The sequence below is a fragment of the Aptenodytes forsteri genome, unplaced genomic scaffold (genome assembly GCF_000699145.1).
Source record: "Aptenodytes forsteri isolate BGI_AS27 unplaced genomic scaffold, ASM69914v1 Scaffold79, whole genome shotgun sequence".
In the NCBI taxonomy this organism is placed as follows: domain Eukaryota; kingdom Metazoa; phylum Chordata; class Aves; order Sphenisciformes; family Spheniscidae; genus Aptenodytes; species Aptenodytes forsteri.
In genome coordinates this window covers 1248077-1265705 of record NW_008794776.1, presented here as the reverse complement: position 1 = coordinate 1265705, position 17629 = coordinate 1248077, and the positions used below count along the sequence as shown (strand labels likewise).

Genomic DNA, 17629 nt, shown 5'->3' with positions numbered 1-17629 from the left:
CCCTTGTTCAGAGCAAAGCACATCTCAAGACAGTCTTGTGACACTGATCAGTCAATGCATAACCAAATATGATAATGCCTCTGATACATAGTATCATACTGAGTGACCCAGTTTCCAAATTTCAGTCTAGCTTTGCCCTGCTTCAAGGACAAACTTAATGAACATTTGACGTCAGATAATTCATTCTAACTGTATATACCAGAGCTATTGCCTACCTGCTAATACTAATAGGATTTGCTAACAGCACTACCTAGTACTTGACTCTCCAGTGCTGTTCATGGCTTTTCTTCCCTTCAGAATGGGTGTTTTTGGCCAGGTGGAGTGAAAGTTAATTAGTGTACCCTCCTACACTGTTGCAGTGCATACATATGTATAGTGATAGCTCTGTCAGAAGCAGTCTCCTAGAGGGAAGGTCTTCAAATTAGCCTTCAGAAAGGCCTGTCAGATTAATTTTTTTTTTTTCTTTTTTTAGTGTGTACCATTTTAGTAAATCTCCTCTAGCAGTCACTCCCTGACTTACAGGCAGATACTTTTGGAAGAGGAAAAATTTCTTTATTTAGCAAAACCTTGGGGCTGATTTATTGCCCCTTGTACCCACGGTTTTCTTCCTCCCTTGGAAATACCCTACTTGACTCTGTTCTGTGCAGGGACTTGTGCTGTATGCCAGATCTTGCACGAGGGACCCAGTGTGCCCGTGACGGCTGCTATTCTAGCTGATGCCAACATTTGTTTTCAACGTTTGAGCAAGGAACTTCCAAGACAAAGAAGATGAGGTGTCAGGGCTTTTGTGCTCAGGAAACAGCCCCTCCAAAGGAGGCCACTCACAGACTCCCCGTCCCCATGGACTTCTAATGTGGCATTTAGCCATCTTTTTTTTTTTTTTAACCAGGTAATAGTTTTTTCCTGCATTGCCAATGTCGGTAGCATTTAGCTTCTATTTTAATTGATCCCTTGTTCAGAGCAAAGCACATCTCAAGACAGTCTTGTGACACTGATCAGTCAATGCATAACCAAATATGATAATGCCTCTGATACATAGTATCATACCGAGTGACCCAGTTTCCAAATTTCAGTCTAGCTTTGCCCTGCTTCAAGGACAAACTTAATGAACATTTGACGTCAGATAATTCATTCTAACTGTATATACCAGAGCTATTGCCTACCTGCTAATACAAATAGGATTTGCTAACAGCACTACCTAGTACTTGACTCTCCAGTGCTGTTCATGGCTTTTCTTCCCTTCAGAATGGGTGTTTTTGGCCAGGTGGAGTGAAAGTTAATTAGTGTACCCTCCTACACTGTTGCAGTGCATACATATGTATAGTGATAGCTCTGTCAGAAGCAGTCTCCTAGAGGGAAGGTCTTCAAATTAGCCTTCAGAAAGGCCTGTCAGATTAATTTTTTTTTTTTTCTTTTTTTAGTGTGTACCATTTTAGTAAATCTCCTCTAGCAGTCACTCCCTGACTTACAGGCAGATACTTTTGGAAGAGGAAAAATTTCTTTATTTAGCAAAACCTTGGGGCTGATTTATTGCCCCTTGTACCCACGGTTTTCTTCCTCCCTTGGAAATACCCTACTTGACTCTGTTCTGTGCAGGGACTTGTGCTGTATGCCAGATCTTGCACGAGGGACCCAGTGTGCCCGTGACGGCTGCTATTCTAGCTGATGCCAACATTTGTTTTCAACGTTTGAGCAAGGAACTTCCAAGACAAAGAAGATGAGGTGTCAGGGCTTTTGTGCTCAGGAAACAGCCCCTCCAAAGGAGGCCACTCACAGACTCCCCGTCCCCATGGACTGGGCAGAGAGTAGGACATGTTACACGTGGTGACTAGTGGATTTATGCTGTCTTTCCCCAATCTAGCCCTGTTACGACAAGCAGTTCTTGATGATGTTTGCGATGTTAGCAAATAGTGATTTGTAAAACACAATAGGAGGTCTTTGTCGTTGAGATATAGCTGAATTACAAGCTTTGCCATGAATTTTATACAATCCTAATGGACTGTAATCCTTATAATATGACAGGTTTGTGACTGAGATTACTAAAATATTCACCCCCGGCATCTTTTTTTTAAATACATCTGGTTTCTATCTCTTGCAAAAAGCAATACATCAACAGAAAAATAGATTTTTTTTTTTTTTTTCCCCCCATTAGTCTGTTAGCAGCAGCCAGCACTTCAGCCAACAGGAAAAGTTGGGTTTTTTAATAACATATATTATACTGTTTTTTCCATATTTCCTGACTGAGAAAGGCAGTTCCGAGGGAACCTTTGTAGTCACAGGGAGGAGACTGACACTTGCCTTTTTCTTTTTGTAACAGTCTGTGCTGCATCTTTGTTTCCCCAGCCCCACATTGACCTTCTGCAACTCTGCATAGTCACCCCGGAGTCCCCAGTCTCGGGGCTCTTTCTACACACCCCACTACAGCACACTGATAAGGAATAGATTTAAATACTTGAATCAGTCGTCACTCCCTCCCTCCGACCCTTTGGCATGCGTGGTTGTTTTCATGGTTCGATTGTGCTCTTTGCTTGCATCACGTGTGTCATGTAATCACCAGTTTTCTCACAGTAGGACCCGTGATGGCAGGGGACCGTTGTTTAATTAGTCTCTGTACAAACTGCCTCGAGTTGCAAAGGCAGTTGTTCAAAGGAATATGCAGTAGAGTGTGATGCATGCAGAGCTACCTTGATTGTGGACTTGAAATAGGTCTTCAAAGAAAACTTTCTGTATAAAGACTCTGTGTGCAAAATGGCTCATGAAGTGCTAATTTCAATGCAGTTGAATGAACTATGGACCAAATTCTTCATTGTCGTGTTTATTGATTCATCATTTATCTCTCTGCAATTTGGGAATAAAACAGTCTGATTTTTGGAATGGTAGCACCGTGTGCACATTTTGTGCAGGAGAAATTCCAACTACAGCTGGAAAAATGTTCTTTATGAAACAGATGTCTGCCTTTCCCCTGCCTTAAACTCATTAAAAAAACCTCCAAAACCCCTAAAACAGTCTAAAAGGTGAGAGTGGTATCTGTGACTTTACTTTTCACCAATTGCCCAGAAATACCTTGATCTAAAAGCTAAGTGGGCATGGGTCAGCTCTGCTCTTGCACTAGAAATCTTCAGAGAACTGTGTTGTACCAGGGATCCCATGGATGAGGGTACTTTCCTTTCCAATCAGCATGGCTCCGTTGCCCTGTTGTCATCTGTGGGACTTTTATCCTGAGTCTCAAATAAATATAAATTTAGTCTTAACTTCTGTCCATTTTGCTAGAAAGCTCAATTAGGTTTTGCAGGTTTTTCGATATTGTGAATTTTAACCCAGTTATCAAAATACCAACATGTATTGTATTCTGCCAACCTCAATTGCCTGTGATGTTTCAGTGGGTCACAGAGGTAGGCTGTGGCTTCTACAGTGACTTTCATGGGAATAGAACACACTGAATGTCTCAAAGCAGTTACTATGAAGACAAATCTTCAACCAAAGACCATGGCTCAGAAAGGGGAGTTGGGGTATTCACAGAGGCCTCTGCTGCTACTGGCATCTTAATTGGAAAAGTGACTTTTTTTTTAAAGGGTAATATTCAGCCACCTACAGTTTTTGCTAACAGGTTTTTAACTCTTTACCATCCTACAATGTCAGTTGGCATGTAAACATTAGTGTTCAGTTTGCATCCTAAGCATACTTTCAGAGCGAGTCTCTTATTTGTCCTCACCTACTGTGCTTCGATTCATAATACAGAGCGGTTGTGAAGTACGCAAGATAGATTCCTTTCCAATTAAGCTAAACCAGAAGATGTGGTCACCAAATGCACTCCATGAGCTAAAGGAACATCTATCCACAGAACTGGGCTAGGACAGCAGCAGGTACAGCCACTGAATCTTCTATAGCATAGACACCGTGTCCTCAGTACCATTTCACTGTATAAATAGTCTCCTATTGCGCTACAGACAGCTCTCCAGGACTCCCTCACAAACTCTGTAGTAAAGGCAGCGCATGGCATGTGTTGAGGGAAAGGGATGAATTATATCCTCAGTGCTAAAGTCTGCAGGAAGGCCTGCTGGGTCTGCTATAACTTAAACAGGCAAGCTGCAATGTCTCAGTGTGCTTGAGGGTTGCAGCGGCCCCACGCCAGAGAGGCAAGTGGCTTGAGTTTGGGTGCCAGGTCTACGCCAGCACTAAATGTGTTTAAACTGATGACGTGCTCTCTGAGGTCTGATCAGGGGTGTACCTGGAGCGTGTTGCAGGTCCCACCTGGTCCCCAGGCTCGGAGGGGACAGTGCATGGCCCAGGCTTGCTTCAGTGCACAGTCAGGAGAAGACTGCTGCATGTGGCTGAAACTGAGAATCTTTTTTGAACATTAATTTTGACCACAAGTCTATCAAAACTGTCAACCCCCCACAAACAGGCTTGAGTTTGTGAGTGCACATCCACTTGGCAAGAGCACAGGAGTTAATTGATCAGAGGCGAAGCTAAGCAAACAGACGCTGGGATTTTACTGGGTCTGAGTGATGCCTTAATCCCTGGGTAGACTATTAATTTCCTTCTTACTACAACCATCTGGGTTTCCCATGCTGAATGGTAGTGTTATGCTGTGTTGTAAAATCCTTACAGTCTAATAGGAGCATGGGGATTCCTGAAACTATAGCTCACATTTCTTGTAGTTTAAAGAATGAGGGAAAGTCAATGTCTGATAAACTTGTGGTTTAAGTTATTTTCCTGGGCTCCCTTTCTGCAATTTTTCTTTCTCTGTCATGGTTTCTTCAGCCTCCATTATTCCATCACTCTCAGCACTTTATCATCTAGCCATTTTATCCATTGTGTTGATGTTTTGGCTACCTGATAAAACAGCTCGTATTTCTTAGCGGATTTTGTCCTGCCAGCTGGTAGCCAGGGATACAACCTTTTTCCTTTCAGAAACAACTGCCTAGTGGTCACTTCTGCCTTAGAGAATGTTAAAAAGTGGCAAATAATTCAAGAGTGTTAACATTTTTGGCTGATTGCTACTGGGTTTTTGCTGCAGAAGTAAAAAAAAATGTCAGTCATTGCCACAAGTAAGATTTCTGTATGTTAGCTCACTAAAACTTATTAAAACCTCTATTTTCAAAAGAGCAATCTGCTTCCAAAAATTTTGACACGTTAAACCTGGTGTCTAAAACTACAAAGTTTTAATATAAAATAAAAGAAAAATGTATGTGCACTGTAGTTCTTGCTCAGTCTGTACTTTAAGCTCCCATATTCTGTTTTATGCCATTTAACTTTGAGCACCGATAGGTGGACGTTAGGGGGTTCTCACACATTTTAATTCCACAGCAGGGTTGTTAGAACAATTGTATGCTGTGGTGAGAAGTCTCTAACTCCTTCTCATCTTTCTTATATTAAAACACACAAATACAATAAAACAGTCCAAGGAAATGCATGAAATTTGAGGCTGAGAGAAGGTGCAATTATTAGTTTTTCAGGATTTATATGTGGAGAGGATTACCAGCTGCCTCTGTGTTCCTGCAAAATAGCTCTGTCTTGGAGAGCAATCGACAGGGAGGTTTTTGTGTAATTCCAAGTGATCTCTGCCTCTGCTTGCTTGGATTAGCCAAGCCCTCTTCTATGGCTCTTGCAGTATTAAAATCATAACCGTAACTGTGCTCTGACATGCGCAAGGGTTAACTGCTGCAGCTGGATACACACAACGTTGCATGTACCTACATTAAGGACACAAAATAATTTTGGGCAGTGTCATTTTTGTATTAATTGAACTCCCTTCTGCATCAGTGGCTTCATTGGGCTATTAGGGTTTGCCTGCAGCAGAACTCCTTGCTATTATTTAGCAAACGTTGCTTTGCTAGCCACTCGTGCAGATGACAGAATGGTGGTTAAAGATGTCAGTATAGATGTATAGTGTTCAGCCTGAGATTTTATGTATATAACAAAAATTCCTATTTGAATTGCTTAGTGAGTATCTATTTTATGCCGATAGCAACTCTTTGGAGCAATGCAGGCTTTTTTCTCCATTAAAGAATCTGAACCCTTTATTTATACACTTACTTTACATTTTCTTTACTGTAGACCTGATTCTGTAAACCTTAAGTAATGTCATCGGGAATCAGCGGAGTTGCTCCCATGAGTGAGGAAAGACCTTTACGAAAAAGGGTTTGCAGGCTCAGGATTTTTGCAGCGAAGACTGTTATATGCTGTTTTGCTGTCTCTCTGATGCTATTCTTTGAACATCTGACATACATGTCATTGAATGAAGGACAAACGCAGCACATATGGATCCATGGGTCTTTTTTAAAATTTTTGGACAAGTTAATGTAATGGTACAGCTTGCCGTAAATTGCTCCCGTGTTACCTCCTAGAGGGGGCTGCATATAGGCAACGGATGAGAGAATTCCTGTGTAAGAGAACTAAGTATTCACAATTTCTGTGATGTTCAGAAAATGATTTTATCTGCAGCTGTGAGAAGTTGCTAGGGAACAGTGCTAACTCATTTTCACTGATCGGTCTTCGTTAGCATTGTAGAGGTAATCTTCTCTTTCGTTGCTCAGTGATATTGCCGTTTCATTTTGCATTAGGATGTGATTTGGAAATACCTCAGAACTGTCCTGCTTACGAAGTTTGAAATAAACTTTCAAATAAAAATCTTCTTTAGATCACCTCCAAGCACCAAACCCTTCACCAAGACTGCCATGAGTTTCAAGGTGTCACCGTGATGAACTGAAAGGGCAGATTCAGTGTCAGGCACTGGGGCTGCAGGAGGTGAGCTCTCACTGGGAGGAGCATTAGGCTTACAAAGCATTTGTGCAGTTGAGTCTCTCCAGGAGAGGACAGGGAGATTTTTGGAGATTCTTTTGAGATAAACGTGCTACCTGCATTTACTATATTGTGATTGCTAATACATTTTAGCCTCAGCCTTGAAGCATTTACTTTAAGGTGCGCACTGTTTTTCACTGACCGTCAGACAGCTAGTAGTCACATTGAAGGGAGTTTGGGCAGTGGTGGTTGATCTGCTTGATGATTCTGCTTGATAAGTCAAAATTCTTGTGGTTTTGATTGCTAGCAGCATCCCTCCATTCAAGTCTTGCAAAAAGGTGAGTAGCCAGATCATAGCTCTGGAGTAGTATCTGCGTCCCTCAACAATTGTGTCTTATTGTGGGACTTCAAAATAAAAAGGTCCTGCACCAGACACTGCTTTGCAGATAAAGCCAAAGAAATAGTCTTACCAACCCCATTGCTTCTTGGTAGACGTAGAGAATATATAGCTCTATTCGTATTTCTGCAACTGTTTGTTTTGGAAGACTCGTACTGCACGGTTCACCAGCCTTATCTTCTTTATTCACTGTGCTCCTAATGTTCTCAGCCAATTTTAGTGAATCCAGAAGAATTTCTCCGCTTGTTGCTTACCCACTCAGCATAAAAATATATGTACACAAACACACACATATAAATGTCCCTACAGCACTTAAAAAAAAAAGTTTCATTGTTCTATGCTCTGTTTTTACTCCACCTGCAATGGATAACTGGGGAATCCTTCATTACGCTCATCTCGTGGTCTAGATGGTTCTCTGGGAGTTGCTCACAACCAACTTCACTCACATGCTTGTTGTGGTATGGTAGCTGCTTCCTACCATTTTTTTTTTCACCTGTGAAATGGGGTAAATGGCACTCTATTTTCACTGCACAGATTCCCCAGTACTGCGCTTTGTTTTTCCTATCCTTTCTTAAATCTAAGTCTAATTTAAAAAATTGGTGGTTGCACAGGCTGTGCTGTTAGCAGCTTTGCTGATGTTTGGCCAGGAAAGGAAGGGATGCGTTACATTGTTTGCTTTTTACAAGCAGTTTAGAAAGATGTATTTCAGACCCTACATCATATTTTTGCATTTATTTTGGAAACAGTAGTTGGAAGCAGTCCACAGGGCTCTCAACCACTTTAAATCAGCAGGCAGTACTGTTTATCTTTGTCTTTCATTTCTGTAAACAAACACCTTCCTTCACACCCTTGAATACATAAATTGTTAGTATTGTTGCTCATTATTGCCCAATTATCCATTCCCATTGGCAAAAATGGCATACAGCTGGAAGAGGTGACAGTAAGTCAGCGTTATGATACAACACTGCATTTGCTGAGTAGTTTGGGGTAAAAAGAGATCATGGATAACCTCCTCACCTTGACCTCTAACTATCAACCTTAAGACCTCCTCTTAAGCATCTCTGTGCTTGTTTCATAATTTGTATCGTGATATGGCTATGGGCAGGAGTACCAGGTTGTCCCTTAACGCCATACCACCTCCTGAGAACATCGCTAACAGTAACATTGGCAGTTGTAACAGTGGTGTCTTACCTATCGTATTGCTGATTTTGCCTGCTAGTAGCATACATTTCTGTAGTGCCACTTCAGGTTACAACGCTACTGTTTTCCTCTTTCTCACTGCTTTGCCACTTATTTGACATCATGTACAGTCCACAAGATGAAATTAGCAGAAGGGTGCACCAGCCAGGCTCCTGGCTGACACAGACATGACATTTATGAAAAACCTGTTTCTGTCCTTCATGTGCCACTTATTTGACATCATGTACAGTCCACAAGATGAAATTAGCAGAAGGGTGCACCAGCCAGGCTCCTGGCTGACAGACATGACATTTATGAAAAACCTGTTTCTGACTTTTCCTTCATGTTGGGAGTCCCAGGTTGACTGCTGCTGGGGTCCCTGGGGAGGCACGGTGCTATTCTTACTACTCGCATGACTCCTGAGGTTTGCTTCCTGAGCTCTAATTCAGGGTCTTTCTAAAACAAAAAGATCCGGTTCGGTGGGCCACAAAGGGTTCTGGTTCCCACTGAGGATCGGGCCCTCTCATGGCTTGTTTAGTAAGTGAGTAGAGGTCAGAGCTACAAACTCTATATTTGTTTCTGCTTTAAATTGATTTGTATGCGTTCTTTCCTTTTAATTCTCCAGAGACTTGTGCGTTTTACATCTTGCGAAACATGTTTTTAATAGGGACTTTCTTTTTGAAAGCCACAGGAATAAAATCTAAATCAGTGTGTGTACTGCGTGCATGTATACATATATACGCAACTGTGTGCATGCACATAAACCGTAAGTGCAATTTTGTCGAGTCCAAGAGATACATATTGCAGAGAGATCTATTTTATTTAACTCCTGGTATGCACAATTCAACTTTTGAAGCTTAAATAGGTCTTGTGCCCTTTCACTAATTAAATTTTGTTATAAATCCACCTGGGCTGTGTTTTTGTAATATCTCCATTTGAATGAGAGTGGTTTAGTGTCTGGGTGGAATGTTTTTTTCCTTCTGAAATGTTAATTAGTTGGAGAACATGTTATGCTTTGGAAAAGCTGCATTGCAAACCCATAGATAAACAGATTGATTTAATTTTAATCTGCTTTCATGGTGATGCATAATGATAGCTGGTTTCTGTCTCACAGGGCTGAAAACCACAGACCTTAATAAGAGTTTGTGGGTATATTATACAGCTTTAAATAGCTTATGTTGTGCTAGACCGCTCTCCATAAATTATTCTAACTCCATCAGTATCCCAGGGACTCCTGATTCTCTTCTGCTGTGGATTTTCAATCAGTGAAACTATTAGTGTAATCCGAAGAAACTTCGAGGCATCTTCTCTGAAAACAATTGACAACACTGGTTTGTACATGAAGTATTCGATGGGAAAAACAAAACAAAAAAAGCCTTACAGAAGCCAACTCTACATTAAATCCTGACATCCAAATCCTACCTTTTATAAGCCTTGCCAAAATTGATTATGAAATTAAAAGCCAGACGTTCAGATGGTTAGTACGTCTTACTACATGGCCTAATTTTTGTGATATGTCATTCCTGTTGCACTGCACTGAGAAAGCTGCAATTATGTTAAGTCAGTTCTAAAACAGTTTGTTTAAATGGGCCCTTCTCAAATACAGTTCCTTCCATTGAAAGAGTTTCAACTATGAAGGCTTGCTCCTGATAGGGAAACTTTTTTTTTTTTTTTTTTTTAAATGGTCTTTATTTCTTCAGGGATTCGTGATAGATACAAATCCAGAAAGCCTTTGTACGCTTGGTTTTCATCCACTCACTGCAAATAAGCCTTAAGTCTAACAAAAACAGGCTGAGTTCTGCTTGTTTTCTCAATGACAGACACATTTTATTTTTGACTGATGTTCAAAGAGATGAATCTCTTTCAGGCTCAAATTCTGTCCTATATTAGTTTCAGCTATAAAAAGCAATGAAACTGCAGAGGGAGGCAAAAGAAGAGTATGGCCTTAAAGTGTATAAATTTAGCATCGCCCTAATGTTGTACATAAAATTAGAAGTTGGAAATGCTGGGAACACAAATTCCAACCAGTCCTCCTTGCACTGTGGAGTGGTTAATTTGATCAGCTCTGTTGATATAAGAAATGTGTCCAGGTCAGTCTTTAGAAGTCAATAGGAAAAAAAAGGCTTTTGCAGAAGGAAGTGACTGGGACACTCATGCTAAAAGTATTTACTCTGATTCCTCATTGGCAACAAGGCCCCTCGCAGTAACACAAGTTCCAACACTAGCTGAGGTGGAAGAAGTGGTGGCTTCTGATACCAAGAAGCTCTAATCTATTGAGGACTTCTCTGCCCCAAGTATGGATTTTCAGGGAGACTGGAAAGACAAAGGGGCCTGCTGTCCACCGAATTACCTCTGGTTTTTGCTTTCACTAGGAAGCTTGGCTCCATGCTTCACCCTGTTTTGCTTTTGTTATATCTGTGGTGCTCTCTAACAAACATACTGAATTCTCATTCCAGTGCTATTGGTTAGCTTACTAGCTTTTCTGGCATTCACAAACCTGTCTTACCTGTGTTGTCTTTAATTCTGGTACTCCAAAGTGAAAAAGAAGCCTGTCCTGAAGTCAAGGTAGAAAATTTCTTGCTGTTTTCCATTGCTATCTGATGTTTCAGTGCATTTTAATATGATTCTTTACGCACAGAGAGCTGCAGATGCAGCATATGCAGTGTAAGGTAAGAAATGAGTCACTGCCGTGTAAGCATCCCAGGATTCCCAGGAAGAGAGCATAAGCTATATTTTTTCCCTTGGTTCTAGATCATGTCTCTGAATGTGTTGAGAGTAACCAAAACAAAAAAAATTGGCAATAGTCTGAGGGATGATGGTGGGCAGTAACACATATTCCTTTTTCCATGCTTGAAAGGAGAATAGAACTGGTCCTGGGATCGCTTAGTAGAATCAAGCCTCTGGGAGGGGAGGAGGCTTGCAGGAGGTGAAACATCAGGATGCAAATGTCAGACTGAAGTGTTCTGGTGTCAAAATGGTCTCATTTATGCAACATGCAGCAACAGAATAACCTCAGATACTGCAGAGGATGACCACGTTTAGTGTACTCAGAGTGTTAGCTTTTGAGACAGTGATCATTCTGTTCCTACTGACTTGCCAGCAAGAGACAGCTACCTGGGAATCGTTTAAGTAGTTCCCCAGCTTAATCATGCCAAAATTGCTGTCTAGATTGTAGATCCCATGGTAGCTTCCAGTCCCGTACTACCTGATTCTCCTTATGACATTTAACTCTGGTCTTCAGAAAGACCCCGATGAGGGAGATCTGTCAGCCCACGGTTAGAGTCTGGAGGACGGCTATTTTAGCTCTTCAGCCTCTTCAAAGCTAGCATCAGTGGAGCCCCAGGAAATACAAACTAGATGTTTCCACCTCCAGCAGCTGTAATTTGTTACTGGATCAAGAGTTGATGTCATTGGAAAGAGCCTGCGTGCAGAGCAACCTGTGGCATAGCCATCAGGAAAAATGGGCTCTGGGCAATGACATCTATTGGGTATTTACAGCTTAGGACTGGGAATACTTTCAGGATTTCTTGCAGGGAATATTTTGCTGCTGTCTTAGATCAGTGCATTAGACTTTCCAATGAGTGGAAATGGACCCGATTTATCTGTCTTATGACATGAAGAGCTATGGTCAGGTCCCTTTCCACTCACATTTGCTTGTCTTTGGTTTCAAATGGACTGGTGGGGGAAAAGCCTCTCCCACACCTATTGTTGTTGTCACAGTCCAAAGGTGGCGAATATCAGTAAAGTGAAGACTGCCATCCTGTACAGCTAAACACTGCTTTGGTCTCTCTCCAGTGCTGGGTTAAGATTAGACTCTGGGCAGGAAAAAGCAATAAAGATAAACAGAAATAGAAACCCCCTCAAGTTATTTCTGAAGTGCTTTGGGGAGATACGGTGACAAGGCACGTTCAGAGCCCACTGCGACGTCTGTTAGGTGCCTAGAAGCTCTCAAAAATGTACCCCTCCGCACACAATTTAGCTGCCACCTTCTAGTCGCCACTGGTAACAAGATGATAACCAGCGGTAGCCCCTGTGTTAACAGCCTCCCTTTTCTTTTTCTTCCTTTGATGTTGAAAGTAGGTCACTTTCTTGGAAGGAGCATGAAAGGTTCCCACAGATCTTTGCCCTGAGCGCTCACAGTAATAGAAAACTAGATTCAATGTCATGGGTCTAAAACATCTTTCTTTAAAGCTGTTTAGGGGTTAGATTCCCTGTTTATTTGCACTTTGTTTTGGAATGGAGGGATGTGTGATATTTGTATGCTGCATGAGGGACGTTGTCAGGAGTAAAATGTGGAGAGGGGAGTCCTGCCTGTGGCAGGGTATCTGCAGGTTCCGCACGCTCCTTGTCTTTGATCTCTTGCACGTCTCGAGGGAGAATTTGCATCTGTGCTTGCTCTCCCTCTCTCTTTCCCTTCCCTGTGGTGCTTCAAACCAGACACTTTGTTGACATTGTACCACGGCACTTAGCAGCACAGTGTTGTAATGCTGTTATTTTTCACCAGCCAGCTGTTCCACTTTATACAACACTTAAGTAACAATTTCACAGCCATTACCAGCCCGCAGTAATGACATGGGCTGAAAGCTAAGCGCTAACTGGTTGTAAACTGCAAAAACTGGGAGATGCTAAAACAGACACTTTGATAAATGAGAAGGGACACTGCCTGCATTTTAATTGGTCCAGTTGAAGCCTCTTTTAGCACTAGAGTAAATACAGTGTTTAGAGGGTCATGAGATAGAATTGGGAATCACTATCTTTATGCACTTAGGAAATGTATTTCCTTGATTTCTGGTGTGATGTATTGATTCTGGGAGTTCCTTCTATGTCTTTTTTTCTTTCTCCCTTCCCTTGATTTGTACCCTGCCAGCACTGACGGGTTTTCAGGGATTGAGGACTGACTCCCAAGGGCTTTGTTTGCCTTGATAGATTTGGTGCAAGGGATGAACTACTTAAGAGTCTCAGTAACCAATGTGTGCTGCACTGTGAGCAGTGATCCAGAGGAAAAAAACAGCCTGTGGAAACACCTATGAAAGTGTTTAGTTGGATAGGTTCCTTGTTTGAAAAAAAACCAACCAAACAAACAAAACCAACCACGACTGAAATGTTTAATAAGTCTTTTCTTTCCTCCTCTTTTCCAAAGTAGAATCTGGCCCAAAGTGAAGTGATGGGCACAAAATACTCAAACAACTTTACTTTCTGCTGCCCAGCCACAGAGTTTTAAGCAAAAAATACAAGCTGTTTTACTTAGACTGTTAACTCTGAGCAAATATATGAAAAAGCTTTGTCAGATGCCTTTTTGCGTCTTGCAGTTGAGAAATCTTAGTAGGCTGAACTGTGGCTGAACCGAGAGGCTGTCTCATGAGCACTCTCAAGAGCAGCTGAAGGGTCAAAGACCCAGCTTGCCCTGTGACAGCCAGGCAATTCAGGAAAGCAGATTTGCAAGAAAGTAATTGAGCCCTGACAGCAGTCATAGTGTTTTCACCTCAGGTATCTTCAGTTTTATCTGTTGACAAATAACATACCTTCAGTTATTATTAACCCTGTTTCATCCAGGTCATTCTTTGGTAATTGCAAAGTGCTATTGCCATTGTAAATTGGGTGAATAAAATTCTGCAATTCCCCGTAGTAGCAAACACAGCATCGAGGCATACTAGAGGAAAAAGCATTTTCTGGGATCGTGCAATTGAAGCTTTTGTGCTAATTATAGAAGTATATTTAACTGATTCTTCAAAAAGAGTTCCTAACCTCTAATTCTGTAGAAAACAACAATCTTCTTGTTAATTTTCAGCAAAATTAGGGGTTTGTGGCTTTCAATAGATGACTAAATTAGACCTTATCAAACACTCTTCTAGGAAATCCTGATCCATAGACTGCGATTACCTCAAGGAGTGTACACAAGGCTCTGCATTTGTTTTGCAACATTAGAAATCAGTGCAGGATGGCAGTTTGTCGTTGGATAAAGTGAATGTCAAGGATAAACTCAGCTTGTCTTACTGGTTTTGTGTCTCTTTTTCTGGTTTACCTCATTAATCTGGCTTTTAAAAGAAGCCGGATAGAAAATAAGAGGATGGTATCTGTTATGTGTCTGTGTTTGTACACTTATTTTGATCTGGTTTTTAATGCTTTTTAAAATGTAAGTGACAAATGGACTCAATTTTCAGTGTATGGCTCTTTATTTAGCAGTACTGAGACCCTGCACAGCTTTCTCGATTGCAATAAAGCTATTGTGTATGTGCCAGCAGAGCAAGGTAGAATATGCTATGCTCTAAGGCTGATTTTTTTTTTTCTTGATTCCCTCCCAGTTTTGTTAATAAAACGTATAAAAACATAGCTGTTGTATAGTCAATATCACCTGTTGTGTGTTTTTAAGTAGCAATTGTAACACAGTAATTGCTCTTAACCTCCAGTCATGGGAAAACGGTTGCTTTTATGTAAGGCTGCTTGCTGTCTGTTTGGGTTTCCAGGACATGTACACTTCCCGCCCGCCCCCCAGTGTTGTCCAGGAGAATTCAAGGGGTTAGTATCTTTGTTCAGGACTTCCAGATGTCTCACAACAGGATCAACGTTCCTGCACATGTCCCAGGGCGGCTCCATGACACGTAGAAATCTTAAGATATACTCATCGGCATGTGCAGACTATGAGGGCAGCAATTGGTTACGGATGAAATACACTGCGCGCTACCCCAGTGGTTTATTATACTGCACGGCAAACCTGCGGGGCCAACCTTACAGCACAAGCTCAAGGCACGTGTGGCTTTGTGAAATGAAACCAGCCACTCACTCGCAGCCTTGCAAGCAGTCTCTGGCTGCGAGTGATTCAGTTACTGTCCTGTGCTGGAGCTAAGCACAGTGGGTTGGCTCCATCGAGACAGTTGCCTTTTCAAATACATGAGCTCAGATAGGAGGCCCAAATCCCAGACTGGCACCTTCTTGTCAGCTATGATCGACTACCGGAGAGACATCTAGCACGTTAGAGAGCTAGAAGGGTGGGTATGAGTTTCTTAATCATAGCCAGCTTAACTTGGAAAGATCTGAACCACCCTCATTTTCCCGTGAAGTGGGAATCATTTTTCTCTCATTGGTCTTAGTTGACGCCCAGCAGTTTTCCTTTCCTGAAGTGGAACAGAAGGGCAGGACCAGGTGCTGGTCACTACAAATAGCTAAAGACATATGCTGAAAAATGTTTCATCCAGATCGTCTGGCCTTTTTCTGTCTCCCTCTCTTTAAGATGCCAGGAATGCAGTTTAATTTCCACTCTTCTTTGACCGTTGATCTCTTGTCCTGAGGGATGTTTGTGGTCTAGGAGCAGAAACTGCACCTGCTTAAAATACATTTTGTGAAATTAGCATAGAAGAACTTGAGCACAAATTGGCAGCCTTCGTGTATTAATTCTTCCAGGTGTGCTAAGGAAATAACAGCCACTGCTATTGAGTTAGTGGTAGAAGAAATGAGATATAACCCTTTTTGTCCAAGACAGTTGAAAGAATCCTTTGGCTTTTTATTCTGAAAACATCTGTGTGGATGTTGCCCTTCAAAGATTTCACAAGTAATTTCATGCAGAGGCAGAGCTGATAGCGCTTGTTTTACTGATATTAGCATCTCTGTGTGGCAGCAGCTGTTTATACAAAAAAAACCCACATACCTTTTTGGTTTTTTGCCCAGAATTGAGAACTTGCCATAACACTGAATGGATTTTGTGCATGAGATTTTAAGCAAATATAATTAAACTGTCATTTCCTGACAGCTCATATATGAGCCTGTTTGACCACAATGGACTTTGTTTTTGTAAACACATTCAGAAACCAAAAGTTAACAACACCAGAAACTCTTAATTCAGTAAATTGGCCAACATTTTATAGCTGTGGACTAATTCAGTAGTGCCTTAAGATACATATTTAGATATTTAGTTAAAGAAAGGGAGAGAAAGAATTAGGGATTACAACACCTGCTACAAGGAAGTAAAACAGGTATTCTAAAAAAAAAAAAAATTATATATATAGTTCCTCTTCTCCACTGGTTATTCAAAACCAGAAATATTCTGCCAACACATGAGAACCAGAAAGTACTTCCCAGTAGGAGCCAGTCCAGTTGTCATGACTGTTGCATTTTGTCATACACCTTTTCCTCTTGTTCAGCCTCATACATGGAAACAGACTTCCCAAGAAACCACTCCCTTTTGGAAAAATAAGAATATTTCTAAGTATTTTTAGGATCAGAGCTGATAGAACAGTTAAACCCAAGAGTATTAAAAGAAAATGAAGAAATGCTTGTGGACTCGGAAAGATGATGAAAATTGGAGCAAAGATATGAAATGTCATCTTTGAGTCATGGGGGGGGGAAGAACAGGTAGATTTTGCTTGTAATACATGAGACCTAGCAATGGTTCTCAGCTCCTTACTCCAGATATAAGCCACAGCACACTGGCTTGTTTTTTAGGACAAAAATGATACTTTTCTCTCCAATACAGTAACTTCCAGTTGAGAGAGAGCCTTAACACGCTCAGTGATTGCCCACAGTGTGGATAATGGAAGAGCAGGAGTGAGGACTGTGCTCCAGAACATATCTACTCTGCAATTTAGCTATGACTAAAGTTGTAATTACCATTAGTTCAGTAAGATTTCTATCTTGATATCGTTTCTTCAAAATACGGAATTCTTAATTAATTCTCTCATCTCTTGTAATACTGTTGAACTCTAATGAGCGGTAGCTTTTTCTGTGGGGCAGTAATGAGAAAATAATGAAGGAATAAGTAACAGATCGAGCTGATATTTTGTGTCTAATTGGTGAAATATCCTCTTATTCCTCCTAGGGCAAAGGTGAAGAAAGGTGTGAACGTTTTCAGTGTAAGAGCCAGCAGCCCGTACTTGTGGGACATCAGAGAGAGCATGGATTATACCGAGAAATATGCACCAGCTGTTATTGTTTGCCAGAGGAAATCTGCTGCCTCTGAAAACAGGTAGGTCATTTCCAGCAGTCTATCTTTTAATAACTAACGGTTGTTTTTCCTTTTCAAAGCATTTTGCTGTGATTTTTAGTAAGTTTTATTGTGGTGCGTGATGAAATGCTTTTGGAAAAGCTGTGGCTGTCTTTATTTTGTAGCGCGTTGCTAATTCTACCATGTACACTTTGAACAAAATATTAGTCAATCCTAATACTCAAAGGAAGTTAAAACTAGCAGGAGATATTGTTTTCACAGAGTATTTAGAAGAACATGTTTCATACCTTCAAATTCGGTTGTGACTAGTTTAATCTCTTGAAATTATTTGCTACCAGGCATTATAGCAGGGGGTAATAGGGCTCTTCTTTGTG

General features: G+C 41.2%; 1 protein-coding gene across 1 annotated transcript in view; it reads left to right on the top strand.

Moving 5' to 3' along the window:
• The window catches only part of TMEM132D (transmembrane protein 132D), a 265283-nt gene that overhangs the window by 91089 nt on the left and 156565 nt on the right, over positions 1-17629 (top strand). The window contains exon 3 of the mRNA XM_009274370.1: positions 17130-17276. Coding sequence (XP_009272645.1) covers positions 17130-17276 — 147 coding nt within the window. The remainder of the gene's footprint in view (positions 1-17129; positions 17277-17629) is intronic.